The sequence below is a fragment of the Manacus candei genome, unplaced genomic scaffold, assembly GCF_025592945.1.
Source record: "Manacus candei isolate 608988 ecotype Guabito, Panama unplaced genomic scaffold, ASM2559294v1 h1tg000148l, whole genome shotgun sequence".
NCBI classification, from domain to species: Eukaryota; Metazoa; Chordata; class Aves; order Passeriformes; family Pipridae; genus Manacus; species Manacus candei.
The window spans coordinates 1,352,231-1,378,936 of record NW_026138196.1 but is presented as its reverse complement, the minus strand read 5'-3'; the positions used below and the strand labels follow the sequence as shown (position 1 = coordinate 1,378,936).

The window sequence follows — 26,706 nt, the reverse complement described above, 5'->3', positions numbered from 1 at the left end:
TCCTTTTTTCTTCTCCCCCTCCTTCTCCTCCTCCTTTTTCCTTTTTCTCCCTTTTCCTTCTCCTTTTTCTTTTTCCTTCTCCTTCTCCCTTTTCCTTCTCCTTTTTCTTTTTCCTTCTCCTTCTCCCTTTTCCTTCTCCTTTTTCTTTTTCCTTCTCCTTCTCCCTTTTCCTTCTCCTTTTTCTTTTTCCTTCTCCTTTTTCCTTCTCCTCCTCCTTTTTCCTTCTCCTTCTTCCTTCTTCCTTCTCATTCTCCTCCTCCTTCTCCTTTTTCCTTCTCCTCTTTTTCCTTCTCCTTCTCCTTCTTCCTTCTCCTTCGCCTCCTTCTCCTTTTTCCTTCTCCTTTTTTTCCTTCTCCTTCTTCCTTCTCATTCTCCTCCTCCTTCTCCTTTCCTTCTCCTTCTTGTTTTTCCTTCTCCTTCTTCTCCTTTTTCCTTCTCCTTTTTCCTTCTCCTTCTCCTTTTCCTCTCACCACTCTCCCAGCCAAGAATTCCTTCCCAATATTCCATCTTACCCTCTGGCAGTGGGAAGGCATTCCCTGTGTCCTGTCCCTCCATCCCTTGTCCCAAGTCCCTCTCCAGCTCTCCTGGGGCCCCTTTAGGCCCTGTAAGGGGCTCCAGGGTTTCCCTGGAGCTTCCCTTTTCCAGGCTGGACATTCCCAGCTCTCCCAGTCTCCATTATTTGGAGGACACTTGGAGAAACAACTGAGGCCAGAAGAAGGAAATCCAGTCCCCTTCTTTCTGTTCAGGGCTGTAAATAAATCCAATATTCCGGCTCATTGTGTGGATTTGCCTCTGGCCCTCTGACCTTTTTTTGGGATAACAGTCATGGAAGAAATGCTCCAGATCACTGGGAGATGGGGACACCTGGACCAGGTTGGGCTGGGGACAGGGAATGGGGGCAGCTGGACCAGGGTGGGAGGGGGACAGGTGTAAGAAAAATTCTTTTACATTTAGAAAGACAGCATAAAATCACGAAACAAAGGATTTATTCAGCGTGCTGGATCTGGTCTCACACCAAGTTTTCAGGGAGAAAAGACCACTTGGGCATACAACTCATATATTTTATAGTTTTTCAAAATCCCACCATTTTTCAGATAAGTTTCATATATTCGGTTTTGCCTAGAAAGGTTTTTTTTCTCTGAAAACGAGGCTTTCCCTTCCTTCTGATTTTTTTAGGCAAAAATGAGTATATTAAACTTATCTGAAAAGGGTGGGATTTTGCGAAACTATGAAATGTATGGAATTTAAATCCAAAGGGGCTTTTCTCCCTGAGAAACTCGGTGTGAGACTAGACCCAGCATGCTGAATGAATTCTTTCTTTTGTTTCATGAGTTTACGCCGTCTTTCTAAATTTAAAAGAGGAATTTTTCCCACAGGTGAGAGCTGGACCAGGCTGGGCTGGGAACATGGGAGAGGCTGGATGGGGTTGTGGAAGGAACAAGGTCTGGGCACAGTTAGACCGGGCTGGGTTGGGAACAGAGACTGCGATCGGGGTGACCAGGCTGAGATGGGCACAAGGGACAGTTGGCCCGGGCTGTGCTGGGCTCGGGCTCAGGCTTAGGCTCGGGCTCAGGCCCAGGCTCAGGCCTAGGCCCAGGCCTAGGCCCGACTTAGGCCGCGCCGTCCCGGCGCCGTTGCCGGGCAACGGCCGCGCGCGCCACGTGATCGCTCTCGAGGTGGTCACGTGGCCTCGGGGCGGCGCCGGTTGATGACGTCACGACGGGGAGCGGTACCGGGATGGCGGAACGGGAACGGCTGTGCCGGGAAATCCGAGCGCTCCAAGGTATGGGAATACCGGGGATGGGAATGGCTGTGCCGGGAAATCCGAGCGCTCCAGGATATGGGAATACCGGGAATACCGGGGATGGCGGAACGGCTGTGCCGGGAAATCCGAGCGCTCCAGGGTATGGGAATACCGGGAATAGTCGGGAATACCGGGGATGGGAACGGCTGTGCCGGGAAATCCGAGCTCTCCAGGGTATGGGAATACTGGGAATAGTCGGGAATACCGGGGATGGGAACGGCTGTGCCGGGAAATCTGAGCGCTCCAAGGTATGGGAATACCGGGAATACCGGGGATGGGAACGGCCGTGCCGGGAAATCTGGGCGCTCCAAGGTATGGGAATGCCGGGAATAGCCGGGAATGGATCCGAGTCCTGCGGGAGGAACGGGGAATTAGGGAGGAACCGGAGAGGATCCCAGATTCCCAGATTGGGAAGGGGAAGGGCTGGGCAGCGCCCAGAGGGTGATGGAAGTGGAGAGGGAGGGGAGCCAGGAGTGGTGGGAAAAGGGGGAAGGGATCCAGGAATGCCGGGAGAAGCGGGGAAGGGAGAGGATCCAGGAGTGCTGGGGGAAAAGGGGAGAGGATCCAGGAGCACTGGGAGAAGATGGGAAAGGACTCAGGAGTGCTGGGAGAGGGGGGAAGGGGGAGGATCCAGGAGTTCTGGGAGAAGAGGGAAGTGACCCAGGAATGCCGGGAGAAGGGGTGAAGGGAAGGGAGAGGATCTGGGAGTGGTGGGAAAAGGGAGAAGGGGAAGGTGAAGGAAGAGGATCCAGGAGTGCTGGGGGAAAAGGGGAAGTGATCCAGGAGTGCTGGGGGAAAAGGGGAAGTGATCCAGGAGTTCTGGGAGAAGGAGGAAAAGGGAGAGGATCCAGGAGTTCTAGGAGACTGGGGAAGTGAACCAGGAATGCCGGGAGAAGGTGGGAAAGGACTCAGGAGTTCTGGGAGAAGGAGTGAGGGAAAGGGAGAGGATCCAGGAGTGCTGGGAGAAGGGGGAAAGGGGAGGGAGAAGATCTGGGAGTGCTGGGAGAAGAGGGAAGTGACCAGGAATGTTGGGAGAAGGGAGAAGCAGAAGGGAGAGGATCCAGGAGTGTTGGGAGAAGAGGGAAGTGAACCAGGAATGCTGGGAGAAGATGGGAAAGGACCCAGGAGTTCTGGGAGAAGGAGTGAGGAGAAGGGAGAGGTTCCAGGAGTGTTGGGAGAAGGGGAAAGGGAAGGAAGAAGATCCAGGAGTTCTGGGAGAAGGGGGAAATGGAGAGGATCCAGGAGTGTTGGGAGAAGAGGGAAAGGGAAGGAATAGGATCCAGGAGTTCTGGGAGAAGGGGGAAAGGGAGAAGATCCAGGGGTTTTGGGAGAAGGGGGAAAGGAAAGGGAAAGGATCTGGGAGTTCTGGGAGAAGGGGGAAAGGGAGAAGATCCAGGAGTGTTGGGAGAAGAGGGAAAGGGAAGGAAGTTGATCCAGGAATTCTGGGAGAAGGGGGAAAGGGAGAGGATCCAGGGGTTTTGGGAGAAGGGGAAAGGGAAGGGAAAGGATCTGGGAGTTCTGGGAGAAGAGGGAGAAGATCCAAGAGTGTTGGGAGAAAGGGGAAAGGGAAGGGAAAGGATCTGGGAGTTCTGGAAGAATGGGGAAAGGGAGAAGATCCAGGAGTATTGGGAGAAGGGGAAAGGGAAGGAAGAGGATCCAGGAGTTCTGGGAGAAGGGGGAAAGGGAGCAGAGCCCACGGAGCGCTGGGGGGGGGGTTGGAATTCCCACCCTGCTGCTCCCTGAAGGATCTGGGATCCCCCTGGCTTTGGGAAGGGAGTGTTCCCTGTGCCCCTGGCCCTCCATCCCTTCATCCTCAGCATGGAAGGGGTGGAACCATGGGATCAGAGGATCCATGGGATCAGTGGATCCATGTGCTCTTCCCAAGCTCCGCAGAGCACCGGGATTATTTTTTTTAGCACCAATTCCTTCTATTTTTATCCCTCCAATTAATTTTTTTCCTCCTTTGTGAGGCCCCAACTTCCCCTCCTCAGGATTTGGGAATCACCTCCCTCCCGGAGCTCCCACGTGGGGGAGGGAGGAGAGGCAGGAAAACAGAGTCCTTGGCTTTTCCAGGAGGAATGTGCTGACTCTGCTCCTCCGGCAGCTCCGGAGGAGGAGGAAAAACTTCCCTACCTGAAGTGCCAGGCTCCAAAATCCTTTGGGAATCACTCCTGGGAAAGGTTTTCTCAACACTGAGGCCAAACAAAGGCAGAACCTCCGGAATGAACAGGGATTTATGATCCAAGTGGGGGTTTTTTTAGTGGATCAAAGCGCTGGGAAGGGGTGGTGGATTCCAGAGGGATTCAGCAGCGAAGTCCTGGAGTTTTTCCTTGAAGGGAACGGAGCTGGGAAGGGGCTGGAGCACCAGGAATGGCTGAGGGAGCTGGAGGGGCTCATCCTGGAGGAAGAAGAGGGATTGGGGGGACCTTCTCACTCCCTACAATTCCCTGACAGGAGGGAGGAGCCAGATGGGATTTGGGATCACTCCCAGGGAAAAGGGACAGGATGAGAGGGAACGGCCTCAAGTTGTGCCAGGGGAGGGTCGGGTGGGATATTGGGAAAATTCCTTCCTGGAGAGGGTTGTAAAGCATTGGGAGAGGCTGCCTGGAGTCACCATTCCTGAGGGGAATTATCCCTGTGGATGTGGCACTGGAGGACATGGATCAGGGGTGGCCTTGGAAGCGCTGTGGGAATGTTGGACTCCGTGGGCTCCGAGGGGTTTTCCAACCTCAACGATCCCGGGTTTGTGTTTGGGAATGGCGGGAGGGATGGGACACAGGGAATGGCTTCCCAGGGTTAGATGGGATATTGGGAGGGAATTCTTGGCTGGGAGGGTGGGGAGGGGCTGGGATGGCATTCCCAGAGAAGCTGTGGCTGCCCCTGGATCCCTGGAAGTGTCCAAGGTCGGGTTGGAGCAACCTGGAATAGTGGGAGGTGTCCCTGCCTGTGGAAGGTGGGGGGAATTCCATGACCTTCAAGATTCCAACCCAAATCATCCTCTGCCCATTCCAGGGACGAAAAAGGGCTTTGGTTTTCCTGATTTGCCAGGACACAGGGAATGGCTTCCCACTGCCAGAGGGTTAGATGGGATATTGGGAAAGAATTCTTCCCTGGGAGGGTGGGGAGGGACTGGACTGGAATTCCCAGAGAAGTTGTGGCTGCCCCATCACTGGAAGTGTCCAAGGGGAGGTTGGAGCAACCCGGGATAGTGGGAGATGTCCCTGCCCATGGAAGGCGTTGGAATTCCGTGATCTTTCCGCTCCCTTCCCACCCAAACCATTCCACGATTCCATGACTTTTCCTTCTGCCATGGCTTATCCAAACCAAAATGGGAACCTGTCGCGATTCCGGCTCCCGAATTCCCGCGGGATCAAGGGATTCACAACCCTCTGTCTCCTCCTTCCCAGGTCTCATCAACAGCCACAGGAACATCCACGGGGATGCTCCGCGGCCACTTCCGGTGGCACCTCCCAGGTGGAACAACCCCCGGAGCGCCGCCTACAGCCAGAGGGGAGCGTTTTCCAGGAATTTCCAAGCTCCCAGGAATTTCCACCCGCGCCAGACTCACTCCTGGAGGAAGAAATACTCCTTGGACAACCGGCTGCCGGGATCGACCTCCGAGGTTGGAAGCGCTTCCGGCGCATCCCGGGTTTTCGGGAGCTACGGGGACAACCGGGCTCCGGAGCCTCCGGAATCGTCGCCGGAGAGACACGTGGATTTCACCACGGATGGGAACATCGTTGTGGGCATCCAAGTGCCACAGAGGGCTGGAGAGACGGGAGCTTCCGGGGAGTTTTCTGGGCAGGAAGCGGCGGTGGCTCCTTCGGGCGAGGGGAAAAGTATCCCGGAATCTCCGTACCCGGAAGAGAGAAGACCTTCCCTGTCCATATCCTTTAGTTCCACGTCCAGGACCGTGTGTCTGCCTGGAAGCGTGGCTGGAAGCAGCTTTTCCCCTTCTGGAAGCGGCAGCGAAAGCGCCGTGACGCTGAAATCGGAGCCGCAGGAGCCTTTGGAATTTCCGGGTCGGGAGCTGACTGGGAATTCGGGACGGATCAAAGCGGAGCCGCCGTCTCCGGGACAGAGCTGTGAGGAAGTCAAGGACGCTTCCCTGCTCCCCAAACCCTTTGGGAATGCCAAGGATGCTTCCCTGCTCCCCAAACCCTTTGGGAATGCCAAGGACGCTTCCGTGCTCCCCAAACCCTTTGGGAATGCCAAGGATGCTTCCGTGCTCCCCAAACCCTTTGGGAATGCCAAGGATGCTTCCCTGCTCCCCAAACCCTTTGGGAATGCCAAGGACGCTTCCCTGCTCCCTAAACCCTTTGGGAATGCCAAGGTGCCCTCTCCGCCCGCGCAGCTTGGGGTGACTCCAGGGAAGAGCAGATTTCCCGTCATTCCCAAGTCTCCCGTCTCCAGCAAAGCCCCGAAATTCCGCAAGAACAACTACACCTGGGTGGCAAATCCCGGGAAAAGCTGCCGACTGGTGAGGAGGTGGGGGAGCCCCCGAGCTGAGAATTCCAGGAAAGGCCTCGGGGGGACGGAAAGAGGAGCCAAACCATCCCCCAGGGCGGATTTGGGAGCGAAAACAAAAAAATCGGGATTGCAATCCAAGCTGGGGGGGGTCTCTCCCAGCAAATACAAGTGGAAAGCCTCCAGCCTGCCAGCCCTGCCTTCCACTTCCAAGTCGGCATTCCGCTGGAGGTGTGAGGATCACAGGAAGCCTCCCGACATTCCGTGTCCCGGAAGCGCTCCCGCGGCTCCGGGCGCCGCTTCTGCGGGTCTCGGAGCGGGGAAATCCTTTGGAGAGGCCCCGTTGTCCAGTTATAAAGTGAAGAGTCGGACCAAGATCATCAAGAGGAAAGGGAACGTGGGGTGAGTCCGGGGGGTTTTCCGGAAAACGCCGGTTGGATTTTGCGTCCGCTGGTTTCGTGGGAGTTGCGGCTATGGAATTCCGACAAATTTTAGGATTTATGTATTTAGAATTTATGTGTTTTATAGAATTTATGTTTATAGAATCGTGGAATGCTTTGGGTGGGAAGGGAGCTTAAAGATCGTGGAATTCCACCCCCGACACCTCCCACTATCCCAGGTTGCTCCAACCCGACCTTGGACACTTCCAGGGATGGGGCAGCCACAGCTTCTCTGGGAATTCCATCTCAGCCCCTCCCCACCCTCCCGGGGAAGAATTCCTTCCCAATATCCCATCTGACCCTGGGAAGCCATTCCCTGTGTCCTGCCCCTCCTGCCATTCCCAAACACAAACCCAGGATCGTTGAGGTTGGAAAACCCCTCTGAGCCCACAGAGTCCGACATTCCCACAGCGCTTCCAAGGCCACCCCTGATCAACATCCTCCAGTGCCACATCCACAGGGATAATTCCCCTCAGGAATGGTGACTCCAGGCAGCCTCTCCCAATGCTTTACAACCCTCTCCAGGAAGGAATTTTCCCAATATCCCACCTGACCCTCCCCTGGCACAACTTGAGGCCGTTCCCTCTCGTCCTAAAATAAAGCTGTCCCTTCCCAACAAATCCCCCCGGCTCGGGAAAGGAAAATAGTTGCAAAATGCAGGATAACATTTCTCAGTTCCCCAATTTCCACATCCCACAGGATGTCTCTTTTCCAAACCTTGGGCAGGCTGGAGAAAGTTTTCTCCTCCAAGAATTCCACTTGGAATTCCAACCCAGGTATGAAAATAAGATCCCAAACTTCTCAGAGTGACTTCTCGAAGGGCTGGAAAACCTTCCCCTAAACTGAGGGGGAACATTCCATGGAATCCTGGAATGGTTTGGGTTGGAAGGGATGGAAAGATCACGGAATTCCAACCCCCTGCCATGGGCAGGGACACCTCCCACTATCCCAGGTTGCTCCAACCTGGCCTTGGACACTTCCAGGGACCCAGGGGCAACCACAGCTTCTCTGGGAATTCCAGCCCAGCCCCTCACCATCTGTACAGTCAGGAATTCCTTCCTAATATCCCATCTAACCCTGGGAAGCCATTCCCTGTGTCCTGTCCCTCCATCCCTTGTCCCAAGTCCCTCTCCAGCTCTCCTGGAGCCCCTTTTGGCCCTGGAAGGTGCTCCAAGTTCTTCCTGGATCCTTCCCTTCTCCAGCCTGGATATTCTCAGCTCTTCCAACCTGTCTCCAACCCTTGGAGCATCTCCATGGCCTCCTCCAGCAGCTCCACATCCTTCTGCTGTTGGGAATCCACAGTTGGATCCTGTGATTCCCTGAGGTCTCCGACACCTCCTCTCTCAGCACAGGAAGCTGCGTTTTGTTGGATTTATTTTCCAATTTATTTTCCAATTCCCATAAAATTTTGGGGCTTGGGAAAAACAGGAGAAGTGTCTTTGATCATTGTCTGTCCCTATAAAGCCCTGGGATGGAGCAGGAATGGGAGATGAGCTCAGCATTCCAGGAAGAAGCACCATCCACGGTATTTTCCTGCCTGTGTTCTTTCCACCTGGAAAACTGCTCCAGGTGATGCAGTAATCCATGGAATGGATTGGGAATCTGGTGCCTGGATTCCTGCTCCTGTTTTCCAGCTCCTCTACTCAGTGTTTTCCCAGGGGTTTCCATCCTTGCCTTTCCCTTGTTTTGCTGGGAAAACTGGCTGTGGGTGGTCTGTGCTGGGAAAATCACTCTGGAGCAACGTGCCTGGAAAAACTGGGAATGTTTGGATTTTTTGGCAGTTGGAGACTCCCTCCATCTTGCTCAAGTCCAGCAGGACCAGGGGAGGGATCCTGGATCATCCCCCTGTGCTGGGCACTGAGGAGGCCCCCGAAATCCTGGGATTTTGGGGTTCCCAGGTCCAGGATCTTGAGGGATTGGAGCGTGTCGAGGGAAAGGAACGGAGCTGGAAAAGGGTCTGGAGCAGCAGGAACAGCTGAGGGAACTGGGGGGACTCATCCTGGAGAAAAGGGGGATCAGGGGTCCTTCCTGCTCCTTATAATTCCCTGACAGGAGGGGGGAGCCGGGTGGGATTTGGGATCATTCCCAGGGAACAAGGAATGAGATGAGAGGAAACGACCTCAAGCCAAGCCAGAGGAGGTTTAGTGGGATATTGGGAAAAATTCCTTCCTGGAAAGGGTGATCAGGCACTGGCAGAGGCTGCCCTGGAGGGATTGAACATCCCTGTGGATATGACACTTAGGGACATGGATCAGGGGTGGCCTTGGAATGCTGTGGGAATGATTGGACTTGATCTCAGAGCTCTTTTCCAACCGAAATGATTCCACAGTTCCCCGATTCCACGATTCCATCCCTCACATCCGTAGGTCCAAAGGCAACGTGTGAGTTTGGCTCTCAAATCCCTACTTCTCCAGCTGTTTTTTGCCAGAAATTCCTCCCATTTCCCAATTTCCTTGGAATTTTCCCCTCAGAGCTTCTCTCCCTTGTCCGGAGGGGCTGCATGATGGGATTCCGGTGTCTCCTCTTTTCCCTGGAGCTCTGGAGAAGGACACTGGGTGTGGGAATGATTGGACTTGATCTCAGCACTCTTTTCCAACCGAAATGATTCCGCAATTCCCCGATTCCCCAATTCCATCCCTCACATCCATTGGTCCAAAGGCAACGTGTGAGTTTGGCTCTCAAATCCCTCCTTCTCTGACTGTTCTTTGCCAGAAATTCCTCCCATTTCCCAATTTCCTTGGAATTTTCCCCTCAGAGCTTCTCTCCCTTGTCCGGAGGGGCTGCATGATGGGATTCCGGTGTCTCCTCTTTTCCCTGGAGCTCTGGAGAAGGACACTGGGTGTGGGAATGATTGGACTTGATCTCAGCGCTCTTTTCTAACCGAAATGATTCCGCAATTCCCCGATTCCACAATTCCATTCCTCACATCCATTGGTCAAAAAGCAACACCTGAGTTTGACTCTCAAATCCCTCCTTCTCCGGCTGTTCTTTGCCAGAAATTCCTCCCATTTCCCAATTTACTTGGAATTTTCCCCTCAGAGCTTCTCTCCCTTGTCCAGAGGAGCCGCGCGATGGGATTCCGGTGTCTCTTTTCCCTGGAGCTCTGGAGAAGGAGTGTTTTGCTCACCTTTCCCCTCCTTCCTAACCGTGTGACCCTTCCCATTCCCAGTTTCCCGACGGAGAAGAAGAACGTCTCGCCCGGTGCCGCCCTCAAGAGCCGCTTCCACCTCCGGAGGAAAAATTCCACGCGGGGAAAACCTTCGGTGACTCCGAAACGCTCCTCTCCCAGGATCCTGGTCCAGGTCTCCAGGCACAGGCTCCGCAGGATTCCGGCCGCCAGGAATCCACAGGGGGCCACCAAGGAAGGTAGGAACAGGCGTTCCAAAGGCTCCCCGAAGTGCTTCCAAGGCTCTTGGATTTGGGAATGTGTTGTTGGGCCTGGAGCAAACGCCGAGGAGAAGTTTGACTCCTCCCTTCTCCCAGATCCGTCCCGGGCTTTGGCGTCTCCAGACAAAGGAATTTTCAGGCTGTTCCTTACTTTTCCTGTGGTTTTCCTGGACTTTCAGGTGTCCAATAGGATGGTATTCCAGGAGGGAAGCGGTTGGCAGAGGCAGGAATCCATAATCTCTTCCCTGTATCCCATTTCTATGTCCCATTTTGGATTTCATTTGCTTAAACCTGCAATAATTCGAGGGATAACGAGTCCATTTGTTTGGGAAGTGGGAATTTGCATCCCTATCCGGCTGCCTTGGGTTGGGAATTCTCAGTGTGGCGTTGGAGAGCTGCTCTGACGTTCCATGGGCGTGGAATGTTGTCGGGAACGTTTGTGGCTCCGGGTTGGGTTCGGCTGTTCCGTAGGGACAATTTTGTGGACAGGAGGCTTCTCCCACCTGGAATGTGGTTGTTTTGGATGGATGTGGAGCACGTTTTCCCTGTGTAACAGTGGGAATTGCTGGGACAGGGATTTGGATTCTGATGTGTCTCCAGAGGTATTTTGGGATTACAGTTATTTTCCATTCCAATCACTTCTCTGGGATGTTGTATTTTCCTGGATGAGGGACTTGGGACAAGGCCTTGGAGCGACAGGATAACAGGGGATGACTTCCCACTGCCAGAGGGTTAGATGGGATATTGGGAAGGAATTCTTGGCTGGGAGGGTGGGGAGGGACTGGACTGGAATTCCCAGAGAAGCCATGGCTGCCCCATCCCTAGAATTGTCCAAGGCCGGGTTGGAGCAACCCGGGATAACGGGAGATGTCCCTGCCCATGAAAGGAGGGTTGGAATTCCATGGTCTTTCTGCTCCCTTCCCACTCAAACCATTCCATGATTCTATGAAAAGACAGGAATTTTGTTGTTCAGGACAGGGGAAAGCTTTTTGTGGGAGGAGAAGCTGAAGGAATTTTCTCTCTGCGTGTTTGTTTGGAGGTATTTGGGAACTCTGGGAAGAGGATTTTGGATCTGGGGCCTGGGAGAAGCCGGAGAAGGGGGAATAAGTTGGGCACTGTGGATGCTATTCCATGATCTCCCAAACCAGAGGGTTTGGATACAGCACGAGTTTGTCTTCCATGGATAATGGTGACGTGTGGGATTGGGATCACAGCCCTTCCATGTCCTAAAAACCATCCTCTGGGATAAATTTAGGATTCCTGCTTCCCAAACTGCTCCTTAAAGAAATCCTTCTCCTTAAAGAAATCCTTCTCCTTAAAGAAATCCTTCTCCTTAAAGAAATCCTTCTCCTGAAAAACTCCTTTTTAAAGGAGCACTGAGAGCCTGGGATGAGCAGATCCCTGGAAGCTCAGGAGATTCCAGGGAATGGAGGGAGTGCCAGTTCCAGGGATATCAGCTTGGATTTGGAATCCCTGATTGAAGGGAACGTTCCCAGACTGAAAAGGTTTGGATTTTTCCCCTTGGATAGGGATGAAAATGAAGAAAGTAGGAAAATGTGGTCGTGCTCCTGGTTTTGGCAAATCAAGAAGGGTGGAGAAAGGTTTGGACTTCCCTGTGGGCAAAGTGTGGATATGGGTTGGATTTCCCTCCGGACAAGCGGGAGGGAAGTTGGTGGGATGTTCCCAGGAGCAGAGTTGGAAGGGGTTGGGAGGGACCTTAAAAACCAATTTATTTCCCTGTGTCCCAACTCAAGCTCTGGAATTCCAAGCTTGGCTCCCTTTTCCTGCTTGTCCCTGTCTCCTGGGGTGTGCATTAAAGGAATTTTTCAGGAGCTTTTGGATTTGTCCCTGGGAGAGTTGGGTGGTTCCTCCTTCTGATTTCCAATCCTGGAATGGTTTGGGTTGGAAGGGAGTGGAAAGCTCATGGAATTCCGCCCCCCTGCCATGGGCAGGGACACCTCCCACTATCCCAGGTTGCTCCAAGCCCTGTCCAGGTTGTCCTTGAACATTCCAGGCATTGGGCAGCCCCAGCTTCTTGAGGAATTCTATGTGTGGATAGGGGTTGGATTTCCCTCAGGACAAGCGGGAGGGAAGTTGGGGGGATGTTCCCGGGAGACCCCGGGAGCAGAGCGGGGCGGGAATGGCGCCGGGAACGGAAGTTCAGGAACAACATCCCATTCCTGGGATCCCAGGGGAGAGCTGGGGAGTGTCCAGGCTGAAACAGGCCCTGGAATGTGGGTGGAAAAGCTGGATCAACCCCATGGATGTGGTTCCTGCTGGACTGGTTTCCTGTTTGTCCCGTCCAACGGGATTTTGGGATCCGAGCTTGGAATTGCTCCTCCCTTTCCCAGGTGCTCGTCCAGCTCCCGACTCTGCAATTCCCAGCTTGGATCCAAACGGATCCCGTCGATCCCACCCATGGAGCAGCTTTTCCAACCTTGGCTTGGGATTGGAATTTCCCCCGGTGGGAATTCCTTCCCTTTTGGGATCCGGGAACCAACGGAACGGGGCAAACCGGCAGGAGTCGCTTTGGGATTCTTTGGGAATTAATTCCAAAATCCTCCTTGGATTCAGGGGAATGTTTAAGAACCCCTTGGAAATTGGAGAGTGTCCTAAATCCGGGTGGTTCCAATGGGATGGGGGAGCAGGGAAGTGTCTTTTTGTGTCTTTTTGTGCCTTTTTGTGCCATTTTTTTGCGCCTTTTTATGTCTTTTTTGTTGCTTTTTGGGTCTTTTTTGTTTCTTTTTGGGTCTTTTTGGGTCTTTTGGTGTCTCTTTTGTGTATTTTAATGTGTTTTGGTGTCTTTTGGTGTCATTTGGAGTCTTTTTGTGCCTTTTTCTGCCATTTTTATATTGTTTTGTGCCTTTGTGGGGTTTTTTTGTGTCTTTCTCAGCCTTTTTTGTCTTTTTTGTGTCTTTTTGTGCCTTTTAGTGTCATTTAATGTGTCTTTTTCTGTCTTTTTTGTGCCTTTTTTCTGTGTTTTTGTGTCCTTTTTTGCCTTTTTTGCCTTTTTGTGCTTTTTTGTGCATTTTTGTGCCTTTTAATGTCTTTTAATGTGTAATTTAATGTGACTTTTTATGCCTTTTTTGTGTCTTTTTTGTTTCTTTTTGGGTCTTCTGGGATCTTCTTGGGTCTTTTTGTGTCTTTTGGTGTCTTTTTGGGTCTTATGATGCCTTTTTGTGTCTTTTTATGTGTCTGTTAATGTCTTTTAATGTCTTTTTGTGTGTTTTTTGTGCCCTTTTTTGCCTTTTTCTACCTTTTTATGCCTTTTTTGTGCCCTTTTTTACCTTTTTTTGTGTCTTTTTGTGTCTTTTTGTGTCTTTTTGTGTCTTTTAATGTCTTTTAATGTGTCTTTTTATGTGGTTTCTGTGCCTTTTTATTCCTTTTAATACCTTTTTTGTGCCTTTTTGGGCCTTTTTTGGTACCTTTTAATGTGTCATTTAATGTGTCTTTTTGTACCTTTTTTGTGTAGTTTTGTGCCTTTTTATACCTTTTCTATGTCTTTTTTGTGCCTTTTTATGCCTTTTTGTGTCTTTTAATGCCTTTTTTGGCCTTTTAATGTCTTTTTGTGCCTTTTTGTGTCTTTTAATGTGTCCTTTAATGTGTCTTTTTGTGTGGTTTTTATGACTTTTTATTCCTTTTTCTGCCTTTCTTGTACCTTTTCTTCTCTTTTTGTGCCTTTTTGTGCCTTTTCTTGTCTTTTTGTGCCTTTTTTTGCCTTTTTGTGCCTTTTAATGTCTTTTTTCTTTCTTTTTATTTCTTTTTGGGTTTTTTTGGGTCTTTTGGTGTCTTTTGAAGCCCTTTTGAGTCTTTTTGTGCCTTTTGTGCCCCTTTGTGTCTTTTTATGTCATTTAATTTTTTGTGCCTTTTATTGCCTCTTTGTACCCTTTTGTGCCCTTTTTATGCCTTTTTTGTGCATTTTTGTGCCTTTTTATGCCTTTTATTGCCTTTTTTGCCTTCTTTGGTACCTTTTAATGTCTTTTAATGTGTCACCTTATGTGTCTTTTTGTGTGTTTTTTGTGCCTTTTTGTACCTTTTTTTGTCTTTTTTGTTTCTTTTGGGGTCTTTTTGTGCCTTTTTGTGTCTTTTAATGTGTCTCTTAATGTGTCTTCTTGTGTGTTCTTTGTGCCTTTTTGTGCCTTTTTCTCTCTATTGTACCTTTTTTGCCTTTTTGTGCCTTTTTATGCCTTTTGGTGTCTTTTTTGTTTCTTTTGGGGTCTTTTTGTGCCTTTTTTTGCCTTTTTTTGCCTTTTCATGCCTTTTTATGGCTTTTCAATGCCTTTTTATTCCTTTTTTGTGCCTTTTTGTGCCTTTTTTTTGTGCATTTTTTGGTGCCTTTTAATGTTTTTTAACCTGTCATTTAATGTATCTTTTTGTGTGGCTTTTGTGTCTTTTTGTGCCTCTTTTGTGTCTTGTGTCTTTTTGTGCCTTTTTTGTGTCTTTTTTGTTTCTTTTGGTGTCTTTTGGGGTCTTTTTGTACCTTTTTGTGTCTTTTTATGTGTCTTTTAATGTCTTTTTATATCTTTTAGTATCTATTTGTGTGCTTTTTGTGCCTTTTTGTGTCTTTTAATGTGTTTTTAATGGCAGGGCAGTGGCAGCTCCCTGGCCAGGGAGCGACACCCCTGGGAAAAATCATGGATTTTGTGGGAGAACTGTCGGTTTTCCAGGAGAATCCATCCTGGAACTTGGGCCACAACAACCCCCTGCAGCCCCACAGGCTGGGACAGAGGGGCTGGAGAGAGAGAGAGGGAGCTGGGGGTGAGGATGGACAGCAGAACACAAGCCCAGGGGTGCCCAGGGGGCCAAAAAATCCAATGGATCCCGACCTGAGCAGGGAAGGGATTCTGCCCCTGTGAGGCCTCACCTGGAGTGCTGTGTCCAGCTCTGGGCCCTCAGTTCAGGAAGGCCATGGAGGGGCTGGAGCAGGTGCAGAGAAAAGCAACGAGGCTGGGGAAGGGTCTGGAGCACAATTGCCATGAGGAGAGGCTGAGGGAGCTGGGGGGGCTCAGCCTGGAGAGGAGGAGGCTCAGGGGAGACCTTCTCACTTTCTGCAACTCCCTGACTCCTGAGCTGGGTTGGGATCGGGCTCTGCTCCCAGGAACCAGCAGTAGGACAAGAGGGCTCGGTCTTCAGCTGTGCCAGGGGAGGTTTAGGTTGGATACTGGGAAGGAATTCTTTCCAGAGATGGTAATCAGGTATTGGAATGGGCTGCCCAGGGAGGGGGTGGATTCTCCATCCCTGGATATGTTTAAGGTGAGACTGGATGTGGCATCAGTGCCATGGACTGGGAACCACGGCGGGGTTGGATCCAGGGTTGGACTTGATCTCAGAGGTCTTTTCCAACCCAGCTGATTCTGTGATTCTGTGATTTTATGATTCTGTGACATCCATGATTCTCTGATTCTGTGATTCTGCCCCTGGACTCAGCACTGGTGAGGCCTCCCCTGGAGTGCTGTGTCCAGTTCTGGGCCCTCAGCTCAGGAAGGACATGGAGGGGCTGGAGCAGGTGCAGAGAAGAGCAACGAGGCTGGGGAAGGGTCTGGAGCACAATTGCCATGAGGAGAGGCTGAGGGAGCTGGGGGGGCTCAGCCTGGAGAGGAGGAGGCTCAGGGGAGACCTCCTCACTCTCTACAACTCCCTGACTCCTGAGCTGGGGGTGGGATCAGGCTCTGCTCCCAGGAACCAGCAGTAGGACAAGAGGGCTCAATCTCAAACTGTGCCAGAGGAGGTTTAGGTTGGATATTAGGAAGAAATTCTTTCCAGAGAGAGTGATCAGATATTAGAATGGGCTGCCCAGGGAGGGAGTGGATTCTCCATCCCTGGAGGTGTTTAAGGTGAGACTGGATGTGGCATCAGTACCATGGGCTGGGAACCACGGCGGCGTTGGATCCAGGGTAGGACTTGATGATCTCGGAGGTCTTTTCCAAGCCGGCTGATCCTGCAATTCCTCGATTCTGGGAAGCACCCGCAGAGCCCAGCAGAGGGCACTCGTGCCTCTGCCATGCCCTCATCCCACCTTTTCCCGGTTATTGATGGCCTAATTTCCCCTTTATGTGAAGGGAAGCAGATACGGAGTAATTTGCAGCAATAACCTGCTAATGCCAGGCCGGTATCAAAATTCCCCTGTTCATTCCCGGTGGCAGATAAACCACTAATATATAATTATCCTTGCAAATTGGATTGTTTTAAATAACCAACAGGGCCAGAGCAAGGCAAGAAAAAAAAAAACAAACTCTCTCCCATTCCTCTGGAGTTCCTCCCCCCCTCCCCTCGCTCCGTAATTGCCGCGTTCCATCAATTCTCCCCCGGCAATCCCAAATTCCATCACGATCAACATTAAGCTTTTATTCATTGGGATGGCAAAGAGCCGGATCATTTCTCCCTCTTTTTTTTTTTTTTTTTTCTTTGCCTTAACTGGCAAAATTAATCAGGGGGGAAGAAGAAGAGGAGGTTTGAAACATCTCCTCACCCCCCCCCTCTCTGTGTGAGAGAGGTCACTCTATTGCTCAGCAGATAAGGGGGCTAATAAAAAGAAAATTGAATTACTAATGATCGCCGGGAAGAGAGTCCATAAAAACCCTGGGATGGGGATGGAGGGAAAAGGAGGGGGGGGGTTGGAGGAAAAAAAAAAAAAAGAGGGAATCAATTTTCCTCCCGGATGAGGTGAGCTCGTTTTTTGGGGTTTTTTTGTTGTTTTTTTTTAGTTTGGCCTCGTGTTGTCGGAGATTTAATTGGAAAGAGGAGGAACGAGGGGATGAGGAGGCTGGAGGCGGGAAAATCCAGCAGGGTTTGGGTTTGGGATCGTTTGGGAATGATCCGCCTGGATGGGGTTGCTTTGGAACGGCGGAGAAGGGGTTTAATGGGATTCCAAAGGGTGGGGATCCAGGAATATCACAGAGGTTCCTCAGTGGATTTTCCCCCTCTGTGATGTCCCATTCCAGGCAGGAATTCCCAGGGCTTGCTTGGGCTGGAAGCAGGAGGTTCTCCAGGAACTTTTCCTTCTTTATGTGTCTTATTTCCTTAAATGTTTTGGGCTGGAAGCAGGAGGTTCTCCAGGGATTTTTCCTTCTTTGTGTGTCCTAGTTCCTTAAATATTTTGGGCTGGATGGTTCCTGTTGTCTCCTGATAATGGAATGGTTTGTTTTGTGAGGTCTGGTCCAAAAAAACTGTGGGATGGTGAATGGGGCAGGAATATTCCCAAATCTGGGAATCCACTGTGCTTTTCCCCCTCTGTAATGTCCCATTCCAGGCAGGAATTCCCAGGGCTGAAAGCAGGAAGTGGGTTCTCCAGGGATTTCTCCTTCTTTATGAGTCTTAATTCCTTAAATGTTTTGGGCTGGAAGCAGGAGGTTCTCCAGGGATTTTTCCTTCTTTATGTGTCTCAATTCCTTAAATAATTTGGAATGGGTTGGATGGTTCGTGTCGTCTCCTGCTGGAGGTGAACTTGGAATCCTGGAATGGTTCATTTTGTGAGGTCTGGTCCAAAAAAACTGTGGGATGCTGGATGGGGCGGGAATATTCCCAAGTCTGGGAGATCCTGGACACCAACAGGGATTGGGACAAGTCACACATCCCTCGGATTCCCACTAAACACAGAATTATGGATCTAGTGGAGGATCTCCTGGTTTCACACAGCTGGGAATAAGGGAATTGTGGCTCCAAGTCCTGATTCCCAAGTTATCCAAGAGGTTTTGGGAAGGTTGTTTGGATTTCCCTGTGGGCAAAGTGTGGATATGGATTGGATTTCCCTCAGGACAAGCGGGAGGGAAGTTGGGGAGATGTTCCTGGGAGACACCAGGAGCAGAGTTGGAAGGGGTAGGGAGGGACCTTAAAAACCAATTTATTTCCCTGTGTCCCAACTTAAACTCTGGAATTCCAAGCTTGGCTCCTTTTTCCTGCTTGTCCCTGTCTCCTGGTCTGTGCATTAAAGGAATTTCTCAGGAGCTTTTGGATTTGTCCCTGGGAGAGGTGGGTGGTTCCTCCTTCTAATTTGGAATCCTGGAATGGTTTGGGTTGGAAGGGAGCTGAAAGATGATGGAATTCCGCCCCCCTGTCATGGACAGGGACACCTCCCCCTATCCCAGGTTACTCCAGGCCCTGTCCAGGTTGTCCTTGAACATTCCAGGGATTACGTAGTCACAGCTTCTCTGGGAATTCTATTCCAGTCCCTTCCCACTCTCCCAGGGAGGAATTTCTTCCCAATATCCATCTAAACCTTCCCTCCTCCACCTTAAACAGCTAGGGAATGTTGGAATGATCCATCTGTGGCCGTGCAATTCCATGGGCAAAGGAGGAGAAACTCGGGAGCACATCCTTGTTATATCCAATCCATCCCTTCCAGAGGCTGGTTTTGGGATTGTCCCTCTCTAAAATATTCCTTCCCTGCTCATCTCTTCCTTTCTCCTGCTCCAGTTTGGGATGAGCCGGTGATTTGTGTCACCAAATTCCCGCTTCTCCCTGCGCCGGAACTGCGGACATTCCAAAGGGGAGCAAATCCCGTTCGCATTCCCTTCTTCTTCCCGAGGAAAACCCCCCACCTCAGAAACTTTCCACGACTCCTTAGTGCCAGAATCACTAAAAATTCCCCCCCCAAAAATTCCCTAAACCCTTTGTCCTTCTCCCTCTTGGCTCCACAACCCGGGATGAGCGGGCGGCTCCGGGATGAGCGGGCGGCTCCCGCTTGGAAAAAGCCCGCCGGCAATTCTGGAAGGAACCGCTTGTGGAGGGAGTAAACTGGGAGCAAGTGAGGAGTAAGTTATGGGAGGCATCCAAATGCTCAGCTGCTGATGATTTTATGGGCACGGAGCGCTCGGATCCCTCTGGCAGCTTCGGGAATGTCAGCGCTGGATTTTCCTCCCCCCCCCAGCCCTCGTCTCTTTTTTCCTTCTCCGGCAGGAAAGGTTTCCAGCGGGGTGATTCCTGCTGGGACAATGCTTCCAGGGAAGCGTTTGGGAAGGTTGTTTGGATTTCTCTGTGGGAAAAGTGTGGATATGGATTGGATTTCCCTCAGGACAGGCATGAGGGAAGTTGGTGGGATGTTCCCGGGAGACCCTGGGAGCAGAGTTGGAAGGGGTTGGGAGAGACCTTAAAGACCAACTTCTTTCCCTGTGTCCCAACTCAACCTCTGGAATTCCAAGCTTGGCTCCCTTGTCCTGCTTGTCCCTGTCTCCTGATGTGTGTGAAAGGAATTTTTCAGGAGCTTTTGGATTTGTCCCTGGGAGAGATGGGTGGTTCCTCCTTCTGATTTCCAGTCCTGGAATGGTTTGGGTTGGAAGAGAGTGGAAAGATCGTGGAATTCAATGCTTCCAGGAAAACAATGTTTCCAGGAAAGCATTGTTTTTTTGTTTTTTAGGCTGTTTTGCTGGTTTTGGGTTTATTTCCCTTTTATTAGTGATTCCCACATTATTTTGCTGCTGTTGGAGATGACACCTCAGATCCCATTCCAGGCCCAACATTCCCACCTTTCTCTGGGCGAGCATCTCTCCTGTCACACACAGGTTGACTTTCCCTGGAAAGCTTCCAGGGTTTGGGATTTTTTTTAGGCTGTTTTGCTGGTTTTGGGTTTATTTCCCTTCTGTTAGTGATTCCCACGTTATTTTGGTGCCGTTGGAGACGACACCTCGGATCCCATTCCGAGCAGGTTAAACCGGTGATCCCTTCCCTCAGGGAATCTCTTGGATCGTGCCCAGCTCAGGACCCCTTGGAGTCGATCCCATCTTTCCTTTGGTGTGTCATTAACCCCATTTCCTGGAGATTTTTCCCTCAATTTTTCCTTGCCAAGCCCTACATTCCCACCTTTCTCTGGGCGAGCATCGCTCCTGTCACACACAGGTTGACTTTCCCTGGAAAACTTCCAGGGTTTGGGATTTTTTTTAGGCTGTTTCCTGGAGATTTTTCCCTCAGTTTTTCCTCATCGAGCCAAACATTCCCACCGTACTCCGGGCGAGCGTCACTCCTGTCACACACAGGTTGACTTTCCCTGGAAATCATCCCGTTGCCAGGTCTCTCTCTTCCCTCTGGCTTGTCCTTGGGAGCCAGGGGTGGAGCGTGGCTGCCGAGGTGGCTCCTCACTCCTCGGAGAAGTTCACATTCCTGGCTCTCTGCCGGCTCCGGTTGCGTCCGTGGGCGTCAGTAACGGTTTTGGGTTTCCGCCTTTTCCTTGGCGTTCCCGGGGGACTCGTCCCGGGCTGCAAGAGGAGCCTCAGGCAGGGAGCCAGGAGTGGGAATTCTGTTTGCAGGGACCTCTTTCAGGCTGCCGGGAGCGAGGGAATGTGTCTCCGCGTAAACGGCGGCTCCGGCGTTGGGATTTGGGATCAGGGAAATCAGAGGGAATGTCCAGGTGGAAACACAGCAGAGACGTGAGTTGAAGGTCTCTGGAGCGTCTCTTTTCCTGCAGAATTCCATCCACACGCTCAGTTTGTTGTGGAATCCAAAGCTTGTGGAATTCCCATCTGTGGAATTGTCCCAGGTTCGATTGGACTCGGAGCAACCTGGAATAGGGGAAGATCTCCCAGCCCATGGCAGGGGTTTGGAATGGGATGACCTTCAAAATTCCTGTCCCACCCAACCCATTCCATGATTTAATGTTGAAAATCACCCCTCAATCCCTGTTTTGGGATCGGGGAATTCCGTCGGTATCCAGCAGCTCTTTGGGGAATTGTCTGTTTATCCACTAATAGGAGAAATATTTGGCTTTGGGAATTCAGGAATTCATCCTTCCATTGGCTCTGAGCCTGGATATTTTCATGTCCATGGGGGGGCTTCGCTAAGAATCCAAACCTTTTCAGGGATGGAGCGGGTTGGAAGTGAAATAGGAAGGGAAGAAAATACAGGGAAAAAATACAGGGAAAAAAGGTATAGGGAATAAATACAGGAGAAAGGAATACAGGGGAAAAATACAGGGAAAAATATAGGAAAAAGAAATACAGGAAAAATACAGGGAAAGAAATACAGGAATAAATACGAGGAAAAAATATAGGGGAAAAATACAGGGAATAAATACAAGGAAAAATATAGGGGAAAATACAGGAAAAAATACAGGGAAAGAAATATATGGAAAAAATACAGGGAAAAATACAGGAGAAAGAAATACAGGGAAAAAAATACAGGAAAAAATATAGGAAAAAATACAGGAAAAAATACAGGGAAAAGAAATACAGGGAAAAATACAGGGAAAGAAATACAGGAAAAAATACAGGTGAAAAAATACAGGGGAAAAATTACAGGGGAAAAATACAGGAAAAAAACGAGGGAAAGAAAACCAGGGAAAGAAAACCAGGGGAAAAAAACAGGGAAAAAATAAAGGGGGAAAAAAACAGGAAAAGAAATACAGGGAAAGAAATACAGAGAAAAATACAGGGGAAAAATACAGGAAAAAGAAATACAGGGGAAGAAAATGGGAAAAAAACAGGGAAAGAAAAACAGGAGAAAAAAAACATGGAAGAAATAAAAGGGGAAAAAACAGGAAAAAATAAAGGGAAAAAAATAAACATGGAAAAAAAACGGGGAAAAAAACAGGGAAAAAATACAGGAAAGAAAAAACAGGGAAAAAAATGTAGGAAAAAATACAGGGAAAAATACAGGAAAAAGAAATACAGGGGGAAAAAAATACAGGGAAAAAAATTTAGGAAAAGCAGAGCAGTGGATCCTGCACTTCTCCTTTGTCCTCCTGGGGTTTCCCAATTCCAGGGATGAGGAAATCCATAAATTCTCTGGGCAACCTGTGCTGGGGCCTCCCCACCCTCCCAGGCAAGAATTCCTTCCCAATATCCCATTTAACCCCTATTGGGAAGGAATATCCCAGTATTCCTTCCCAGTATCCCGTCTAACCCTGCTGTCTTTCTTTCCTCCCTTTTTCTTTTTCCCTATTTTTTTTTCACCTCCTAAAGTGTCTTGTCAGTATTCCCGGCACGGTCCCGGTTGGAATTAACCGATGCCGGCGCGGATAATCGGAGTCTCAGCCCCGGGATTCCCCAAATCCCAACCCAGCAGATGCTCAACTCCCTGGAAAACCTAGGTGGCTTTCTCTGTTCCGCTCTCTGCTTCCCGTTCTTTCCCAAATCCCAATTTCCCCTCTTGTTTTTGACTCTCCCCCTCACAAACATTCCCATTTGATTTTTTTTTTTCCCACCCGGAACGACGAGTTCCGGATGGAAGTCGTTCATTCCAGGACTTCCCTGCTGGCTCCGTGCGCTCTCCAAAGCGATAAAACCCGGGGAATATTCCCTGGAACGCGGAACAGATGCCGGAGAACACCTGGGAGAAGGTGTTTTGTGGACTCAACATCTCCCAAGTCCTACAAAAACTCCGCTGTTCCGGCAGATTTTACGGATCTGAGGTTTTGCTTTGGTTTTAAGGGATGGAGGAGCACATTTATTCCCAGCTTGCCAACCGGAATTTTGCTGGTTTTTTTCCCCCCCCGGGAAGTTTAAATTCATTGGAATGTTTCCTCCTCGCCGGTGCCTCCGGGTGATCCCGGCATGTGCGGATTCCGGCAGGATTCTATTCCGGGCTTGTTTTGGGTTTGTGTGGAACTGTGGACAGGGAGGGGTTGGATCCGTTCCCGGAGTTGATCCCATGTGTTATCGGCTCCTTAAGCTGCCCTGGGGGGCTCTCCAGTGGAAAAGGACACGGGAATACTTGGAGACGTCATGCGGGCCGGGAACGCCGCTGGTGGTTGGGATGGAGAAACTCCGGCTGTTCCTCACGGCTCTGGGAATTGTCCTGGGATAGCTCGGCCTGGACTGGGACAGAGGGAGCTCAGAAAAGTGGGAATGGGTGGGATGTGCCGTGGAACTTGTTTTTTTCCCCACAGAATCCTGGAATGGTCGGGGTTGGACTGGAAGGCAGCTTAAAAATCATGGAATTCCACCCCGACACTTCCCATTATCCCGGGTTGCTCCAAGCCGGCCCTGGACACTTCCAGGGATGGGGCAGCCACAACTTCTCTGGGAATTCTGTCCCAGTCACTTACCACCCTCCCAGGGAAGAATTCCTTCCCAATATCCCACCTAACCCTCTGGCAGTGGGAAGCCATTCCCTGTATCCTGGCAAACCAGGAAAACCAAAGCCCTTTTTCATCCAGGGAATGGGCAGAGTATGGTTTGGGTTGGAATCTTGAAGGTCATGGAATTCCCTCCTCACCTTCCACGGGCAGGGACAGCTTCCCCTATCCCAGGTTGCTCCAGCCTGGCCTGGGACACTTCCAGGGATGGGGCAGCCACAACTTCTCTGGGAATTCCATTCCAGCCCCTCCCCACCCTCCCAGACAGGAATTCCTTCCCAATATCCCATCTAACCCTGGGAAACCATTCCCTGTGTCCTGTCCCTCCATCCCTTATCCCAAGTCCCTCTCCAGCTCTCCGGGAGAGCCCCTTTAGGCCCTGGAAGGGGCTCCACAGTCTCCCTGGATCTTTCCTTTCTCCAGGCTGGACATTCCCAGCATTCCCAGCCTGACTCCGGAGTAGAGGAGTTCCAGCCCTTGGAGCATCTCCGTGTCCCCTCTGGACTCGCTCCAGCAGCTCCACATCCTTCTGCTGTTGTTCCCCAGAGCTGGATGTAGGATTCCAGGTGGGATCTCACCTGAGCGGGGCAGAGGGAGAGAATTCCCTCCCTCTCCTGCTTCCCACGCTGTGGGATGAGCCCAGGACACAGGGAATTTCAGGAATGCTGTAACCAGGTCAGGTGGAGCTTCTCCCCCACCGAGTCCTTCTCAGGGAGCTGCTCCCAATCCATTCTTTCTCCTGCCCCACTCTTTGGGATCATGCTGGAATCCAAAGGCTTAAATGGAGCAGTGTCAAAACCTACTTTTCTTGGGAATAAAAAAAAAAATCCATGAATTCTTTCCTTTGGAACAGGAGCCCAACCTGTCACCTGGATAACGTCCATTCCCGGCGGGTCGTGTTTGGGATAATAGGTGACATTAATTTAGGGAATGCTTTCCTTGTTATCAGGAATCCAGGCACTCCAGTGGAAAATCAAGGCAAAATCAAGGTGATCCCAAGGAAAATCAGGAGGGGATTTGATGGGATGAAGCGAATCCATCAGAAATCCCTCTCTCCATGTGTGTGTTTTTAAAAGCCAAGATTTCCCCCCTCTCTCTCTCTCTCTCTCTCTCTCTCCACCTTAACCGGGGGCGTTTTCCAGGCCCCTGAGCTTCCGCGATCCATCATTCCCGGAGATTCCGCTCCGGCAAACGCCGTAAAAGGGCATCGGAGCCGTAAAAATCCGGGAGAGTTCTTGCTTCCATCAGGGAGAAAAAAAAAAAAACAGCCAGGAAAGTGCTGAATTAGGCAGGAGAAAAGGCAACAGCAGCAAATCCTCGGATCCCGCATCAATTATCCGTGGAGTCGGAGGCGACCGGTTTTTATGGGCTGTGGGAGCTCGGCTAATTAATTATTCCCGAATTAATTGATGGATTGGGAGCGGCCCCCAAAGTTTGGGGCTTTTTGTGTTTTGTTTTTTTTTTCTGGCTTAATGGACTTTTCCAAATGGCTCCCGGGTTTTTATGGATTTGGTGGTTTTAACCCTTTCCCCCTTTTCCGGTCGCGGGGTTTAATGGATTTGTTTTCCTTAATATTCAGGGGTTAATTAGGAATTAATAACGAATCAAGGGAATGTTGCTCCGGGGATTTGTGGGGTGTTGATCCCGGTTTTGGGGTCTGGAGGGAATCCTGATATCCAGAGGGAAAAGTTGGGGCTCCAGGGGAAGGTTTGAGGGATGAACTGCCCTAAAAAAAAATAGATCTGGTGGTGAATCCAAATAAACTGAAGGAAGGCAGGGATAGGTGGGATATTGGGATGGAACTGGGGGTGTTGGGATATTGGGATGGGATTAGGGGTGTTGGGATATCAGGAAGGAATTTTTCCCTGGGAGGAAAAAAAAAATTGTTTGAGTGGATGCTTCCTGTCACGTGTTCCCAGAAATCTGGGGTTGTGGTAAGGAATGAAAATAAATAAATCCCAATAATAAATTGGAATTACTTCCAGGGCCTAAAGGGATCCAGGAGAGCTGGAGAGGGACTTGGGATAAGGGATGGAGGGATAGCACACAGGGAATGGCTTCCCAGGGTTAGATGGGATATTGGGAAGGAATTCCTGGCTGGGAAGGTGGGGAGGGGCTGGGATGGAATTCCCAGAGAAGCTGTGGCTGCTCCATCCCTGGGAGTGTCCAAGGGGAGGTTGGAGCAACCTGGGATAGTGGGAGGTGTCCCTGCCGATGGCAGGGGGTCGGAATTCCGTGATCTTTCCACTCCCTTCCAACCCAAACCATTCCAGGATTCCAAATCAGAAGGAGGAACCACCCACCTCTCCCAGGGACAAATCCAAAAGCTCCTGAAAAATTCCTTTAACGCACAGACCAGGAGACAGGGACAAGCAGGAAAAGGGAGCCAAGCTTGGAATTCCAGAGGTTGAGTTGGGACACAGGGAAAGAAGTTGGTCTTTAAGGTCCCTCCCAACCCCTTCCAACTCTGCTCCCAGGGTCTCCCAGGAACATCTCCCCAACTTCCCTCATGCCTGTCCGGAGGGAAATCCAACCCCTATCCACACTTTGCCCACAGGGAAATCCAAACAACCTTCCCAAGACCTCTTGGATAACCTGGGAGCCAGGAATTGGAGCCACAATTCCCTTATTCCCAGCTGTGTGAAACCAGGAGATCTTCCACTAGATCCATAATTCTGTGTTTAGTGGGAATCCGAGGGATGTGTGACTTGTCCCAATCCCTGTTGGTGTCCAGGATCTCCCAGACTTGGGAATATTCCCACCCCATCCGTATTTCAACCGTTTTTTTTTTGGATTAGACCTCACAGAGCAAACCCAGAAGGATCTTGGAGCACGTGGAGGAACATCCCAGGAATTCCACAGCTTGACAAACCCAGAGAGCTCGGAGTCATTCCGGCTGTTGGGAATCACAAGCCCCGGCACCTGTTTATCCGGAGGGGCCTGGGAAGAGATAAACACAGATATCAAGTTCAGGATTCCCACAAAGCTGCTCCCCCCAGGCCATGGAATGTGTGTCCCCCACGCCCTGACAGTGGGAGAGTCCTGGGCTGGGCATTCCCTGCTCCGGGAGGTGGAGGGGGGAGGAATTTTTTGGGAGCAGGGATCACCTTCTCAGCACTTCCAACCCCCTTTGGCTCGTTCCCGTATTTCTGCCCTGTCCTCACCTGTCCCCTGCTCTCCCGTCCACCCCCATCCCGAAATTTCCTGGATGTACTCAGAAGGGATGGTAAAATCCCAGAAACTGGGTGTTTCCCAAGCTCTGGGAAGAAAGTGGGAAGCCAAATTTTCCCAGGAGAGGCACAGTTTTATCCCAAATTCCTCAACGTCCATGGGCAGCAGGAAAGGGGTGGGATCCCTGTGGGCTCGTGGTCGTGGGATCATGGAATGGTTTGGGTTGGAAGGGAGCAGAAAGGTCACGGAATTCCAACAGGGACACTTCCCACTATCCCAGGTTGCTCCAACCTGGCCTTGGACAATTCCAGGGATGGGGCAGCCACAGCTTCTCTGGGAATTCCATCCCAGCCCCTCCCCACCCTCCCAGCCAGGAATTCCTTCCCAATATCCCATCTAACCCTGGGAAGCCACTCCCTGTGTGCTGTCCCTCC

The 26,706-nt window shown here is 50.8% G+C and overlaps 1 protein-coding gene across 3 annotated transcripts in view; it reads left to right on the top strand.

The window, feature by feature from the left end:
* The first annotated feature begins 1,607 nt into the window (after positions 1-1,607).
* ZC3H3 (zinc finger CCCH-type containing 3) overlaps positions 1,608-26,706 on the top strand; it is a 122,695-nt gene continuing 97,596 nt past the window's right edge. The window contains exons 1-3 of one of the 3 annotated variants that reach the window (XM_051771945.1): positions 1,608-1,783; positions 5,212-6,673; positions 9,881-10,077. In XM_051771945.1, the coding sequence (XP_051627905.1) occupies positions 1,738-1,783; positions 5,212-6,673; positions 9,881-10,077 (1,705 nt within the window). In that variant the 5' untranslated portion in view covers positions 1,608-1,737. The remainder of the gene's footprint in view (positions 1,784-5,211; positions 6,674-9,880; positions 10,078-26,706) is intronic. The other 2 variants (XM_051771947.1, XM_051771946.1) reach the window with 2 other exon arrangements.